The 16,567-nt window shown below is 39.1% G+C and overlaps 2 protein-coding genes across 2 annotated transcripts in view; one reads left to right on the top strand and one right to left on the bottom strand.

Annotated features, from left to right (window-relative positions):
* Window positions 1–6,993, bottom strand: part of pik3c2a (phosphatidylinositol-4-phosphate 3-kinase, catalytic subunit type 2 alpha) — a 47,378-nt gene extending 40,385 nt beyond the window's left edge. The window contains exons 1-2 of the mRNA XM_007578674.2: window positions 6,907–6,993; window positions 426–1,656 (exon numbers count right to left, since the gene is read on the bottom strand). Of these exons, the coding sequence (XP_007578736.1) occupies window positions 426–1,574 (1,149 nt within the window). The 5' untranslated portion in view covers window positions 1,575–1,656; window positions 6,907–6,993. The remainder of the gene's footprint in view (window positions 1–425; window positions 1,657–6,906) is intronic.
* Window positions 6,994–9,959: 2,966 nt separating this feature from the next.
* LOC103156568 (nucleobindin-2) lies at window positions 9,960–16,190 on the top strand. The gene is made up of 6 exons (XM_007578673.2): window positions 9,960–10,116; window positions 11,338–11,475; window positions 12,646–12,753; window positions 12,860–12,992; window positions 13,945–14,048; window positions 15,936–16,190. Exons 2-6 carry the CDS (start codon window positions 11,338–11,340, stop codon window positions 16,137–16,139), a joined length of 687 nt encoding a protein of 228 aa, XP_007578735.1. The 5' UTR covers window positions 9,960–10,116; the 3' UTR covers window positions 16,140–16,190.
* Window positions 16,191–16,567: the final 377 nt, after the last annotated feature.

Below are 16,567 nucleotides of genomic sequence, written 5' to 3'. Positions count from 1 at the left end.
GTCTTTCTGATTCTATAAAAAAGTAAATTTAAAATAAACAAACAACTGTAAGTATGATAAGCGGGTAAGTAAAGCCTGGCGGCCTGCCAGGCTTATGATACACTGAGGGAAATATCCAAAATAAAACACAACCAAAAATGATAAATAAAAAGAAAATAAAAAAAACAGAAAATCAGAATGGAAATCATTGAGCTCATTTTAATTTATCATGCAATTAATCTCATCAGGGTTACTAGCATATGAAGTAAGTGACCTAATTAAGTCCAATCTTGTTTGTCTAATTCTTCCCTGATTGATATACAACATGAGCAGAGCACCAACACTCCAGAACTGTCTTGAACATAATAGGTTAAAGGGTTATGTGTCTGTCAAAATTACAAATAGCTAAAGTTGACTGCCTATAAATTAGCCTTGTGTGCCCTTACCTGACTACTTGCTTTCTGCTGGGAAGACGTCCCAGGGATATTGAGCGAGTGACTCCTAGCAACAGGTGCCCCTGTTGAAGCTCTCCTGTGCTGTGAGTGGACCGACTGTGAAACTTTCCCCTCCAAGCTCGGGCTGCCTCTGCCACCGGAATTGTTCCCTTCCGTTTCAAGCACGGCATCCCAAGGGTCCCCTGCGGAAACTCCCGGTACAACCTGAACGTCGCTTTCCGACGCCACAGACACTTGCTCGTTCTCGGCTTTACGTTTCGTGAGCGGGTCCAGATCCAGCCACTCAAAGTGGGTGACGTGAGAAGACTCTGTGACCACTGCCTGTTGAGGCGGTGGGTTGGGCGCCAGAGAGGCCACGCCGACATGTGAAGAGTCCACGTCGATGCCGGTGGATCTGCCATTCTTCAAGTATTCCGAGGTGCTTGCGATCTTGTCGAACAGTTTTGCCATTTCTGGGTCCACTGTTGGTTTTGAGAAGACCATGGCTGCAGGAGCCTGGATGGGAGGCAACGCCATGAAGGATGGCTGCTGAGGCGGAAGGGGCAAGAAGGACGACATGGGTGGAGTGAAGCCATTTTGAAACGTGCCTGGTTTGGGAAAGGGAGCCGAGGGGAAGAGCGGAGTAGGTTGATGGGTTGGAGTGCTCACACTAGAGTTAGACTGGCTGGGCAGAACTGATGTCCACTGACTGCTCTGGAAAGGAGAGGAGCTACAGGGATTCCCTCCAGGGTAAGAGGCACTGAGGTTGAAGCCCAGCAGCGCAGCGGGGCGAGACGTTTTGCTGTTGACGCCAAAGTTGTCATCCAGTAGGAGCTTCTCAAGCTCTGCGTTAGTCAGCTTGTCCACATCGATATCCCTGAACTTGTCCCCCTCTGCTTGCTTCTTAGTTTCTGGGAAGTCGATGAGGTCCTTGTCAGGTACAGTCACAGAAGGAAAAGGCTGAGGAGCAGCAGTAGTCGTGGAGAACTTTGAAGGTTTGGAGGAAGATGAAGGAGTTAAAACTGAAACCGTATGTCTCTTATCCCGTTTCAGTTTAGCCATTGCCTCTTCTTCCATGCGGAGGGCTTCCTCCTTACCCACAGCCCCCTTTGGCTTGGGGACATCCATCTTGAACCCATTAGCATTATGTGCCTGGGCCATTCTGTCAAGTGGAGGGAGCCATGAGTATGACGGCTTTCAAGTCAGTGTGGCCTTAAGGGTTGCCGTGCAGAGATTTAAACACCTAAAAAAAAAGAGAAGAAATAAATGACATTTAAAAAAAATGGAAAAATTTATTCAAAACAAGATAAAGGAAATAGAAGATCTAATAACCAGCCACACCAAACTCCTATCCAGATATGCAGTTGTCAGAATTTTGTAGTAGATATGCAATCATCACCATTTATAAAACTAATTTTCTGATAGTGATTTCACTCTGCAAATTATACAGTCCCTCCAGTTTGACGCAATCGCAGAAACTTACACAAAATCAACAAATCTTGCCCTATTTTCATGCTAATGCTTCACAGTGAGTTTATTGAAAATTTTCCACAAAAATGGCCAAGAACATTGGGTTTAAGCGAGCGCTAACTCCCACCTACAGGTGTCAGCAGTATTTCTTGCTCAAGCTTTGACCTGACAGAAGAGTCCTCCAAGAAAAAAAAAACTACATATACAAGATCAGATAGTGCCGCCGTCACAAAATTTAATACTTGTGATTAATACCTTAATGTAAAGCCAACTTCCATTTTTTTCAACAAATGAGACATTTTAAGGCCTTAACGTTTAGATATATGAATTTAAGACTTCTTAAGGATGTGTGAACACCCTGTATTAAACAGTTCTTTAAACAGCACACCGTTTTAGACATCACTGATTAAAAGAATAATAATAATAATAATAATTTTAAGTCTGCTTCCCTAAACATCAACACCAAAGAGTGTTCTTAGTATGACCTATGTTCTTACTGAATTTCTGATCATCCAGGACTGCTCAATCAAGTCCTACATGCATCTCAAGGTTTTTTCATAAGATACTTTCGTTGCATAATCCACACTTATTTTTTGGCTCAACTTGAAAGTCCTGACATGAAATGGAACAAGTGTGGCAATCGATACGACTCAAAAAGGAAACCACATCTGAGCCACCAGATCATTCTTATGAGTTCGTCTGATCAGAGATAAACATTATTCAGCAGAATCTGATAAAAAAAAAAAAAAAAAAAAACATGGTCGAGGATGGCGCATAAAAAACACTACATGCATTTGAACAACCTTCGGGAGGATCGCAACACACAGATATCAAGGAAATCTAATGCACATATCTTTATTAATTCTGTTCCAAGTGAATTCTGTGGTGCAAGTCACGCCCCTTTAATTCCACAACCTCAGCTGCATGCACTGAAAGCTCACATCTTGGCGGTTCAACTATTGTGCAAAGGCGCTAACTGATCTGTAACAGAAGAAGAGGTTCTTGGTTGCATTTTCATTGAGGAACAATGACCTAAAGTGAGCTTCTAAGCTATGGTAAGCCTTTATAAATCATCAATGCTTTGTTGCTTTAAGCACATTTTAATTGCGTATTGACTGACTGTAAATTGCCACATATGCTGCTCGGCCAGCCTGCTTATGAAATCCGGGGCATCATGTGGGTCAGACCTCTCAAATCAGTACCCCGTGTATTCATACAGGAAGGTACGTCACGATAAACACTTCTTTATTCAGGTTCACTGCTTCGCCACAAGGTGCATATTAAACCTGGGAGTGCCTGTATACTATAAATGACTAAACAAAACAATGATAAGCCTGTTAATCAGGAACTCAATACAGTTAATTCACATATCTACAAGTTTATTTTTATTACTACTAAACCTGCTCATATTTTCTCCATTATTTAGCAACGCCTTCTTTCATAAATTGTAGGAAAGTGCTCCGTTTCATGCTACAAAAGAAGGCTGACATATTTACAACCCTAGCAATAACAATCCAAACATAACTTTTCTCATATGGCATGGTGGTGCTGGATGACACAGCAGCGTCCTCAAAGCAACCATTCATCGAGCGATTGCGGCGCAGGGGTTGAGCGAGTTCCTCCTCTCCCCAGGCATCGCGGGCCTCTCCTGAGCCTCCCCTCCCGTTGTGGTGGAGAAGGCCGACTGTGCCGGCCGGGACTCGGGGCTCGCCCAACGCTATTGTGCAGCTGAGGAATTTGGCATGCTGAAAAGCTCAACCTCCCCTCTTTCTCTCTCCCTCCCTCAATCGTAGCCTTCTTTTTCCTTCTGTTAGCATTACGTTAAGAGTCACGGCCCAAGCTTGTCTTATCAGCTGTGTGAACCCCAGCAGGTTGTGGCAATGTGGCTGCATATATTAGGTTTGACCCAGAGTTTTACAGCAACACAGCTCAGGAAAATCAATACAGATTGTCATTTTTGGACCATGTTCTCATTAATGGTTTTCTGTGGATTCCTTGTATCCTGACATGTAATCCGTGTGCCACTATTTGTATACAATAAAAAAGCATATTCTAACAAAACAAAACAGACACCTTACATAAAATGTAAAAAACAAGAGAAATTTTGCCTGTGACTAAACTTCATAAACATTAGTTGACTGTGGTTAGTTCTGCATTGTAGGATCACAGCATCACTTGTTATTATACCAGTTTTGCCACTTTCAGGACAGAAATTCAAATGTGCCAAAAACCCCTCGAACCATGAAGCCGTCCAGCAAAACTTCCCGAATAAGGCTTGACACCAATTCATTACAAAATAAGAGAGACAGTTACTTACAGAAAGTGTCAGTGATATGTCTTTAATCTTATTTGGCCATAAAATAAAAAAAATGTAATGTTTTACAGAGTATGTTCAAAAAGTGCAAAGACTAACACTAAACTCTCAGACTAGGCAGTTCTCAGATTGCAACAATGATTTATTACATCAGCAGTATTCTTAAACGGCATACTTTGTCTATACTTTGTAAGTGAAGTGGAAGTGAGTTGAGCTGAGTTTCAGTGCAGTTGGCGGTGAACCGATAAATCGGATCTGATTTCCTTAGCGTTCGTCCAATACTTGCATGTGAAACCGATCTTATCCACCAAGCTTATCTTCCCCCACACAGCTCTGAAAGTCAGCCAGTGTCCTCTTTTGTTCTGCCATGATAGAGGGCTGACTGACAGACCCGCCCACCTTCACCCACCAGGTCACATCTGCACATGTGCTGTTTACAAAAGTCCCCAAAACTGTTGCCACCTTCGCCAATTTGTTGCTATATTTAGAAACGTTAAAAAAATATAAACAAAACAAACAAAAAAAAACTCCCTAAAAGACTACATTTAGGCAGGTCAGACTTTTTAAGAAATTGGTGATCAGCCAGAAAGCTTCAATCATTGCAATTCTACTCTATAACAGGGCTACATAATATATTGCAAATATATCGTCATTGCAATATCACAATGTATAATATCAATCAGACCTGTCACAATAACAAATTTTGCTGGACGATAAATTGTCCCAGAAGTTATTGTGATAAAAAGATAATATTGTCCTTTTGAGACCATTTTTAAGTAATATAACAGCAAAGGCATAATAATGCGAGCACACCCCCTCAAAGATCAATAAACTTTAATTTCTGATTAACTTTTTAACATTGGAACAGGGAGATATTTGAAATATCCAAAATATTTCAAACAAAACATAACAAATAAAATGAATACTGACGTCTCTGTAAATAAAACTGCACTTAAAAAATAAAGATTAGTTGAGACCAAAAGCACTAGATTGAAGACTTTTGTCAAAAGAAAGAGATCATAAAGCTCGTTTTAATTTAGTTCCATTGAGTTATTGCTTATTGCAACAGGCTTAATACCAATATTGCAATGACTCTGTTGAGTGCAGTTGTTGTTGGCTAATATATTTCAAGTGTTATGAATAAGGATTTTTTTTTAACATGCTACTGCTTGCAGCAGACAGAAATGACATTGCCCAAAATGCATAAAGGTCACAAAGTGACAGAAGCACAAATAAGAACAAGATGAAAGAATAAAACTTAAATATTTTGCAAGTGATATTTTCATAACTATATTTACTAGTATTGTCGCTTTTGCAAGGTTTACTAATTTTGAATACAACTGGAGCAAGCTTTTGACTTTGAGGCGCATTTTTCAGGAATCTTTCTGAAAAGATGGAAATGTACAGCATCATTGAAATCGTAACGTTTTAACACCACAGTGCATCCTGATAACAGTAACCAGCACCGCAGAGACATTGTGTTAATAAAATGTTTTCCAGGTATTCTAAAGCCATTCAAAAGCTCTGAGTAATCTTTTAAAAAGTCTTGCTTAATGAAACAATAAATGCAGTGTTTACTCTTGATAGGACATCCTCCCAGAAAGCTACATAGTTTGTTCTGTGTGTTATGTTAATGCATGGACAAGTCACACAGTTGTTAAAAATAAAACAGAAAATACATTTAAAACCGCAAATCTGCTGTTGTTTTTACAGTTATGAGTCAACATATACACTTGAATTCTCACCTTAAATTTAGACCTAAATGTAATATTTTGTTTCCTGAGGCTGTGAGAAAAAAAATTGCAGAGGTTAGCACTATACGGTGCAGCTGATCAAAGTGCAGCCTCTTTAAGATTTTTAAAGAGGAAAATATGTAACCAAGTCATGCAACATTTAATGACACAATCTAATGTTTGAGTCAATAAACTGTAGCTAAATATTACAAACTCCATTCTTACAATTTTCTTTTCATGATAAGTGCATAAATAAATGAAAAAGTTAATTGTGCCAACCACCTTACTTAAGTTTGTATTACAACTGCGTTTAAAGGGAACACGTGATGTATTATCGAGAAAAATAATAGAGATACAATCAGTTTAGGATACGTTCGTCATCAAATACAGTTGCAGAATACGAACTCAAAGCACATTCTTAGGTCGGTTGCTTCGCTACTCTGTCACTTGACCACAAACTATGGTTTTATATTGGCATTATGTCACCTTTGTTTGGTGTTTTTGCCCGGCTGACTTCTTTCAAATCAAAGCTAGGTCGCTGTTAGCATGACGCAACTTCAACAATTGCCAAAAGCCGAACTTAGTAACCTAGCACAGATAGCCACTTTTCGCTACTTTTGGTAGCCGCTTTAGTGAAACTCCAACTTTGGGAGATCTTTTTAGGCTAACTTAGCTGCTAAACCAGCTGAACCAGTAGCAACAAACCCCATGTTTACACAAACGCCACTGACTTCACCCAAACAAACGCTACTTTAGCCACTCTTCCCAGCTCTAAGTGCCAACGGTTTAATAATTTAAAAGTACTCAAGACAACTGCCAGCTTGTTCTCGCCAACTAACCACAACAGGGAACAAATGCAGGCTTTCCTCAAACGGGAAGCGGGCACATACGACGACGGTACAACCGCTAACATAACGCATCTACAAAGTTGAACTTTTCCTAAAAGACGTGCTGTGCGAAAAGGTTTGTTTCTCACCTTTCAGCGGTCCGGTGTTTGGAGCCATTTTTCCTGCAGCCTGCATTTTTCCATCCACTTGCACAAAGGAGACGTCAGTTCCTGTTGAGTTGGTCGGCGGAGTCGACCGACTTTTGGATGGAAGTGTGGAAAGCGGCGTCTCTGCTCTAACAAGTTACATGGAGAAACAGCGCCACTCCATGGACAAAGGTAGGCAGTGCATCGGTTGGCAATAGTACATGTGTTGAAGAAAACAGCCTTTAGAGTAGCAAGTTACTTTGCTTTTAATAACTTAAAAAAAATGCTTCTGCACTTTACTGCACCGCACTTATTACTTTTACTGTTGAAGAATGTTACTTTAATTTGAATACAATTTTTGGCAAATCTACCCACCTCTAGTTCCTTCGCTGAATGAAGAATAAGCATGTTTTAACCAAACACACACCAGACAGACGCACACCTTCAGTTGATGTTACACTGAGACGATTTATTTGAGCACAAGCTTAACCTCAAGCTGTAATGGAAGCTCAGGTTGCTTCCTCTTGACAGTACTTCATAAACTCATTTAGGTCGGTTCGCTGGTCGATAAATCAACATAACACCATGGAAACTGAAGCAGTTTTTGGAACCTCTAGCAGTTTGTACAGGTGCCAAGTCCTGCTGGAAAAGTAAATCAGCCCCTCCATAAAGTTTGTCAGCGGAAGAAAACATGACTGGTGGACATCTACGTTGACTGTGACCTTCAGAAAACCCAGCGGACCAAAACCAGCAGGTGGACTGGCACCTGCTGGTGCATCACTAACTAAACTTCCTGCTGGATGCCCCCCCCTGCCTGCCTTGTTACCATGGGAACCAGAGCATTCAGCCACTCTAGAACCCACTTCCACATTTCAAATCCTAACTCAAAACTTGTTTAAGCTAGCTTGCACCCTCTGATCACAACTGCAATGTCTTATTAACATTCTGTTTTTGTAATCATTTTTACTGAGTCTTATAATGTAGTGCCTGTTTCTATGCTTGATGACGCAAGGTGGCCTTGAGTGCCAAGAAATGTGCCTATATATAACATGTATTGTTATTATTATTATTTCAGCCAACTTCTTGTGAAGTTTGACAATCCTCTCCAGTCTGCGGTAATCTGTATTGCTGATACACCTTTTCCTACCTCAGTTTTTCCTTCCACTCAACTTTCAATAAACATACTTAGATACAGCATTGTGTTAACAATCAGCTTGTTTTGCAATTACTTTTTGTGGCTTAACCTATTTGTGAAGAGTGTCAGTGACTGCTTTCTGAACATTTGTACAGTTAGTTCTCATGATTGAATATCTCTCCCACCCAGACTGAGAGACCATTCAGAGGCGACACAGCTAATTAGCTGAATAGGGTGTGACACCAGGAATTTTCAATATTTAACATTTTCTCAATATTACATTTTTTGAGACACTGAGTTTTTAGTTTTTATTATCTGTAAACTATAATCATAAATAAAATAATAACAAATAGCCCTGACATATTCCAGCCTCTGTGACAGAAAAAAAAATGCACCGTAAAGGGTCATTTTCGTTAAAATACACATGACAAAGCTGTGCAAAGTTTATTGACGTTAACCTTGAACTGGATCAGAGGGGGTCGCTTCCAAGAGACGGTCAAACCGCGCCACCGTGTGGACAGAAGTGGATAGTGTCAAGTTCCCTTAAAATATGCAAGGCATGTATATATGTATCACATTAAAACTGATCAAAATTTTCATCAACAAAAGGAGAAATCTAACTTATTTAAATATATGTGTAGTTAATGTATTTACACATCTGCCTAAGAAGCTAATGAGCTGCAGCAATAGGAAGATAGAGCACATAACCCCAATTCTGCATACCTTACACTGGCTTCCTGTAGCTCAGAGTATAGACTTTAAAACACTTTTGCTGGTTTATAAAAAATCCCTCAATGAATCCCTGTAACAATCTGTTGTAACATCAACCTTCCTGATCAGTCATGTTTTCTGGTTCTGGTCTCCCCATTACATCCCCATTACATCCCCATTACAACCAAACACAGAGAAATCGGATTCACTTTTTATGCTCCTCTAACCTGGGACAAACTTACAGAAAACTGCAAAACTGCTGAAACACTGAGTTCTTTTTTTTTTAAATCAAGGCACAAACACAACTTGCTTAGAGTTCCCTTCAATTAATATTTACTGGAACTCTGTCAATGTTAGTCTGTATTCCATCTTTTCATTATTTTCCTTTATTATGCCACTGCAATGTAGTGTTTTGGTTTGATTTATGTTTTCATGTATGTCAAAGAACTTGCTGAAATGTGCTATGTAAATAAACTTAGCAATATTTATTTTCATAAACCTACTAATGCCTCCCAGTGGGATGCCAGCCTGGGTGGTGAGCTGCATTTTCATTATTAAAAACTTCACAGAGTGGTCAAATGATAAATAATAAATGATAATGACACATTTTCAGTGTCATTAATTTAAAAAAAAAGTATAAATAAAACCATTAAGCCATTGTGATACTTTATATATGTTTTCATTCGACTTTTTAATAGTCATTTTTAACAAATAAAATATTGACAGCCTATTATATATTCATGTGTAGCCCAATAATTCCTCCCCCTACACACATTTTTGTAGGGGGCTTAGTTTTAAATAGTTCAGCCATACAGGTAGAGGAGCTGTAGCAGGTGCACCAAGCCTGAATTTTTCACAACTATCAAAATTGTTCGCACTAAAATATACAATCTTGTTTTTCTTTCTTTTTTTTCTTGTCAGCCACCCAGGCATTGCATCAAATGAAGACACACCAATGATAAAACCGTATCATGAAAATGTAACTTCTGAATGAAGAGCTTTCTCGCAGATGCCGCCTGCTTCCGTCTGGGTTGCCTGAAACGCCACGTACAGCTTGTCTCAACTCACCGTTAGAGTTCGAGACCCTTTGAGTGGCAGGGGCGACATCCAATCAGCTTCCAACGCGACAGTTTTCCAAAGAAAGTTGACTTTTCTCTGTCCAATGGGAGCGCGCCGGGGCGGGGCGTTGCCATGGTAAACAGCTACCTCTTTTGTTTAGGTTGTGGCTACCTGAGGCTTGTATTGGTGGTAGGTAGATGACGGCTGTCAACAAGCTCCGATGAATCTCAGGCTGTGCGAAGAGCACTGAACGGTGGAAGCTCGGTGAGGAATAAGAAGAGGAACTACACGTAACAAGTGTTTGACAAGTAAGTCCGACTTGACACAAAGGTAATTTATCAGTTAACAATTTCGGCTTGTTTGGTAGCTTTACATTTTGGGTGATATTAATTAGCATTCACCATCGCTACATGATTCTAATAAATAGCTTGCCAATTTAACACAGTATTTAGTCACATATCTACTATCCTTAATGTTAGTAAAATGTTTCGACCGTTTCAAAAAATAAGCTTGTTGTGTCTTTATCCAGCAGTCACGTGTGTTGTTTGCCTTTCTTTTGGCAGTTTGTTTTAAGATTAACACCAACTTGCATAACGTGATTCCCTATTTCATCTAAGTGAATTAGCCTTTTCCTAATGATCAATTGTTAGGTGTCGTAAAATAATTCATATTTTTTTTGAACATTTTCTTGTGTTTCAGCCACAAACCTCAATAGATTTTATGTTGATCAAACGACATAAAGTAGCATACTATTGTATAAAAATAGTTTTTTTTTTTGTTTGTTTTGTTTTGTTTTTCCAATGATTGTTTTACAAATAAAAAAAATGCTGGCTGCATTTCTGTTGATTAGCCTTCAGCGAAAATTTTGTAGTACTAGGAATTTTGGGTATGTGTCTGAGTGCGTTGCACAGCTATAGAGACTGAAATGTCTTCCTTTTTGAACCGTCATGTCATAGATTGAGTAGATTTTTTGTTCTGGGGGCTTTGACTGGGCCATCCTGACACACGATTTTTGCTTTCATCGAAATGCTTTCATGGCATCTCTGGCTGAGTTGTTGTCCTACTGTGGTAAAACTTAAATGGTATGCTCTTTCATTCAACAGAACTGATCTTTTCTTCCCTTCTCATGGTTTCGTAACCTAATTCTGCTTCAAATTTCACCGAAACGTTCTCTCTGACCTGTTTACCATGTTGTTTGTGTTTCATGGTGCTAGTTTGTCGTCTAATGTTCTCCAACAAACCTCTGAGGAACGTTCACTGAACAGCTGTGTTTATACTCAGATAAAATTACACACAGCTGGACTCCATTTACTAATCATGTGAGGTGTGAAAGCGTTTGGTTACAGTATGTTTTATCTAGAGGTGTCAGAGTGATGGATAGAAAGATATACGACACTTAAAACATTTTGAAAACTGCATATACTTTGTGTTGGTCTATAACATAAAATCCCAATAAATTGCATAACAGGCTTCTTAACTAAAGTACCACCTCTACTCTAATTTCTTTCTGCTTTTTTTTTTTTAACTAGATGGTGAGGAGAAGAGCCTTGGCCCACTGCGGGCTGGTGCTGCTCAGTTGGTGGTTGTGCATCCACTCAGTGCCTATCAGTGTGGAGAAGGCCAAAGACAAGCCAGAGGTGGAGCAGCTGGAGCCACCGGAGAGCGCCGTGAGTTCACAGCATTTTGACAAATGCAGGGATATGCTGTTTGATGAGAGATTTTTACAGCAAATTTCACCTCACACACAGGTTGACTGTAGGAAGGGCAGTTGCCCAGGGCAACAATTTTTATTTATTTATTGTTTTTTGGGGGGGAGGGGCTTCAAATTTTTATTTTATTTTTAATGAATGCAAACATTGCACCTTATATAAAACTCATAGACCCAAATCATGCGAGTTGTGCTCCATCTTAGGATTTTTATGAATACAGAAAATATTCAAGTATTTAAAAAATTCTGAAGTCGTAGTCAATTTCTTTCTAAACAACGAGGTGTTATTGGCTAGAGGATGTGTTAAACCTACCTAGGTCTGTCACCATGACAAATGTTGCTGGGCGATAAATTGTCCCAGAACTTATTGCGATAAACAATAATATTGTCGTTTTTGAGATGGTTTTCAAGTAATGTAATGGTAATGGCATAATAACGCAAGCACACCTTCTCAACGATCAACAAACTTTATTTTCTGATGGACGTTTAACACTGGAACTGGGAGACATTTTAGATATCCAAACTAAAGAAACAAAAATAGCAAACAAAATTAATTATACAGTCTCTATAAACGAGATTGTCTTTCAAAAATAGACCAGTCAAGACCAATGTGCTGAAGACAAAGGTCTTCAGTCTGGTGAAGGCCATTACTATTTAGCAATCAGTTTTTGTTAAGAGAGAGAAAATAAACTTTTGAGTTTACTTTCATTTATCATGTGATTAATTGATTTATTTGAACAGGCCTAAACCTACCATACATCAGTTCATACCTGCTGATGTGTAGGATTATGTGCTGTAATGTACTGTAATTTTTTTTCAGTTCATTAATTAGTGCACTAATTGTACTGTAATTTGCATTGGTGAATACATTTTCCTTAGTGGATAGGGGACCAAAACTGGCTCCATCCCTGGAGCCCACATCCTTGTAGATCCGGTCCTGGTTTCCAGTGTCGGAGACATGTAAATTACACTTAACTGTGAGGAAAAAAGGCTGATGGAAAAACAAACAACAACAAAAAAAGCTTTTAGCAGTCATTAGTGGGTGGTAAAGACCAAGAAAATATTTTTATAATGGCCCTAAATTAGCGTTGGGTTTCCAAATAAACGTGAGTCATCTACTGTTTGTCAGGACACTGGTCTGCACTACGACCGCTACCTCAGGGAAGTCATCGAGTACCTGGAGAAAGACCCCCACTTCAGAGAAAAGCTGAAAAACGCCAACATGGATGACATCAAGGTGCACGCTCCCTTACAAAATCCCCCCTTAACTGAACATTAGCAATCAGTTTATTTGCACTGCGCTCTTGAATTTAAACTTTGCCGTGTGGACTCTTTGCTCGCAGCAAGGCAAGCTCTCCAAAGAACTGGACTTTGTTCAACACAATTTCCGAAGCAAACTGGACGAGCTGAAGAGGGAGGAGATGAACCGGCTGCGGTTGCTAATCAAAGCCAAACACGACCTCCGGGAGGGGAATGGTGAGTGAAGGGACAGGGTGGCGGTTAGTGCTGCGTCACTCACTGCCTGGGCTTAGTGACAATTCTGGGCTTCTTGAAATTACACGTGTTTTGTAATCCAAGTCAGAGGTTTGTTCATCATCAAATGCAAGCTGTGACTCAAGATTTTAGCTCTCGAGAGCCTTGCAAAAGCTTTAGCCCCACATTTTTTTGTGTGTGTTTTCTAAAGATTTTTTAGACAGCTGGACACTTTTACATGGTTCAGAAAGAAAAACCCAGTTTAAAGCTGCAGTATGTAACTTTTCTAAATATATAAAATAATTTTTACACAGTTGTTGAAACTGTCACTATGTCATGACAGTTTTGCACGAGACAGGTAATCTGTGAATAAAAGAATCGAGCTCCTCTGCCTTCTCCCAGTGCTCCTGGTTCTACCTAGAAATAACCAATCAGAGCCAGGAGGCGGGTCTTAGGTGCTACAGTGCCAGCAGAGAGCAAGCTGCAGCTAGCAGAGGTTGTTGTGAATGCTAAGGTTAGTTAGCATGGCCACCGATGACGGCGGATAAATGGATTTCCTGTAATGGTAAGTTGGATCGCCGCCATTAGCATGTTTAGCATTGAGTACATGGGGTTGATTGACAGCGCCCTGACTCTGATTGGTTGTTTTTGGTCGGCAGTGGTGCATTTCTTCAGATGACAATAGTAGCTCAGGGAGGAGGTGGAGGAGATCGATCTTTTCATAGAATATCTGTATCAGAGCAAGTATGTAAAAAAAAAAAAAACATCTCTTTTTAAAAAAATAAAAGTTACATAAAGTGGCTTTAATTGTTTTAGGATTATTCATTATTCTTTTACTGAATTATGTGTAAAGATCAGAAATAGTTGGTTGAAGTTGAAGCTTACAACTTAAGACACACGGTAATTGTTGTTTTTTCTGTTTATTTTAATTTTCTTTTGAATGTTCTCTGTCCAGGGAACACACTGGACCACCAGGCCCTGCTGAAGCAGTTTGAGCACCTCAACCACATGAACCCACACACTTTCGAGGTGGAGGACCTGGATCGCCTCATCCAATCGGTACACACATACAAGTTTACATTTCTACCCACATTAGGACTTCGAATTGACTCCCATTCACTGAGTAACTCTGTAAACCAGTGTATTCCTAACCCTAACCATCAGCAATTCTTGGAAGGTTAGTGAATACACCAGAAGAATTCCTAAATAGGTAACATAAATGAGTAAACACACACATTACAGTCCAGTACTATCACTAGAGAAACTTGTAGAGTGACTCGTATAGACTGTCACCACATCTGCACTGCAAAAACATAAAATCTTACCAAGTATTTTTGGTTCACTTTCTTTTACAAATATTTTATTACACATGAAGTAAGATAAAACTAACTTAAAAGTAACTTTTCTGCTGGAAATAGGAGCTTGTTTTAAGTTAAAAATTCCTTTATATTGATGAAAAAAGTATTATTTCCATTGGCAGATTGTTTAACTTGTAACAAGACATTTTCCCATGTTATAACCAAAATAATCTGAGTGAAACTAGTACTATTTAAAAAAAATCAATATTAAGGGATTATTGACTTAAAACAAGCTCTTATTTCTTGCTATAATGTTACTTGTAAGTTAGCTTTGTCTTATTTTAAGTGTACTAAGATATTTGCACAAAAAACTAGACAAAAAAAACTTGCGATTTAATCGATATCGTTAACTGTAAGTGGTATTGTTGGCCCAGCAGAGAGCTACAGGTGTCACAAAACAAGAATGAGTCCTGTGCTGGCGCTGCCGCCTGCTTTGTCTTTCGCTAATCTTAAATGTAGCTAATTGAAACTATATTTGAAGAGGAAAGGCTTTCTAAAAGTAAAATAATTCGTTTTTTAAGAGAGCAATTGGTTTCCTGTATGTTAAGAATGATGAGGAAGTTGCCTCACAGTTGACAGTTGAGGTCTGAACCGTTTCAGCAACTCGCACTGTTCGCGCTGAACACAATGGAGTTTTGACATACTGACCGAAATACACCCAAGATATACCGACCTTCAGAAATTTAATTTAAAAATACTTTTATTTGTTACAAATACAAATTAAATGTTGTAACTCATACAATCCAAGTTTTATTTTCAAACAAAAAATGTCCAACGTCACTGTTACTGAATAGGAATAGGCTTCCTACTCTGTTTTACAAAATCTAACTGCCCGATTTACATGCCATGATGATTCATCGATCCGATATCAATATATGTATCGGTCCCAATATTGGAAAAAAAAAACATCTGGATCAGGTATTGGTGACAATGTGCTTGATTCATAAGGTTTTGTGTTCTGAACGACATTATGCTTTTTTTAATTTTATTTTATATTATATTTTCAGTTTCTAATTGCACTTTATGAGCCATTTGAAAGAAGGTTTGCTGCAGTTTATTTTTAACATGTTTTTGCCAAAGTAGTCAACCTTTTGTTTTTGTCAGTTTCTTTATTATTTATTTTACATTGGCTGTATTGCTAACTACACTGACTGAACAAATTAAAGTTGATTTTACATGCTTGACCAAACTTGTGCAGGTTTTGGTGTATTTCAGTGCGCTGTACTGGTGCAGAGTTAAATTTATTATTAAGTACATTTCTGTCTGTATTTTAAAAAAAGAAACATTTTAAGTGAGCTCAGTACTATTTTTCAGTATCGGATCTGTATTGGCCGATACCAAACATATCAGTATTGGTATCGGAAGTGAATTAAGTGGATCGGTGCATTCCTATTATATGCTCTATTGGTGAAAGACTTTTCTGATGAACCAGTCAGTACCTGAAAAGCCCCACTTTGACTTTCTTGACCATGTCGGTGCTAAACAGTTTAAGCAATGTGCAGTCTTTGAGGCAATCACAAGAATGGTATTTAGTACGGATTCCCATCTCAAGTAATGTCAAACTTACTTTTTCTCCTTAATATTTAAGGCAACAAAGGATCTGGAAAACTACGACAAGGAGCGCCACGATGAGTTCAAGCGCTATGAGATGATGAAGGAGCATGAGAGGAGGGAGCGCTTGAAAACGATGAGCGAGGAAGACAGGAAGAAGGAGGAGCAGCACTACGAAGAGATGAAGAAGAAGCATGCCAATCATCCCAAAGTTAACCACCCTGTAAGACACCCACTTTGAACATGGATATTTAACAGTACTTGCAACATAAAGTACAAAGAATCAATCTGCTATCAACGAACCATTTCTGCTGTGAAGGTAAACTTGTTGTGCAACATGTTTGATTCAGCCAAGCGCTGCTTCTGTCATGAGCAAACACAAAGAACCAAAGTTCAGTCTCATCTGAAGGCGACAATTCGAGCCAGATGGTTTAAATTTTTGCAGTTCCGACAGGACACTGCACATCAAAATACCTTAGGCATACTCCACACAAAGCTGGATATTTGGGAAAACAAAAACATTTTTATGCATTTTAGCCTCTCGATCACACGAAAACTCGGATTAGTAACACTAAAAACGATTATTTTTAAAAACAATTCCTACTGTTACGGCCGCTAGTATAGGGGATCACGAGGTGGCAACAGAAACGGGCTCCACAAACAAGACAG

Source organism: Poecilia formosa, unplaced genomic scaffold, assembly GCF_000485575.1.
Source record: "Poecilia formosa unplaced genomic scaffold, Poecilia_formosa-5.1.2 Scaffold487, whole genome shotgun sequence".
Lineage (NCBI taxonomy): Eukaryota > Metazoa > Chordata > Actinopteri > Cyprinodontiformes > Poeciliidae > Poecilia > Poecilia formosa.
This window is presented reverse-complemented; position numbering and strand designations above follow the sequence as displayed.

Coding starts and splice junctions, on each gene's coding strand:
- LOC103156568 (XM_007578673.2), top strand. CDS start 11,338: ATGGTGAGGAGAAGAGCCTTGGCCCACTGCGGGCTGGTGCTGCTCAGT. Junction 12,754..12,859: donor CCAACATGGATGACATCAAG/GTGCACGCTCCC, acceptor CTTTGCTCGCAG/CAAGGCAAGCTCTCCAAAGA. Junction 14,049..15,935: donor TGGATCGCCTCATCCAATCG/GTACACACATAC, acceptor TTAATATTTAAG/GCAACAAAGGATCTGGAAAA.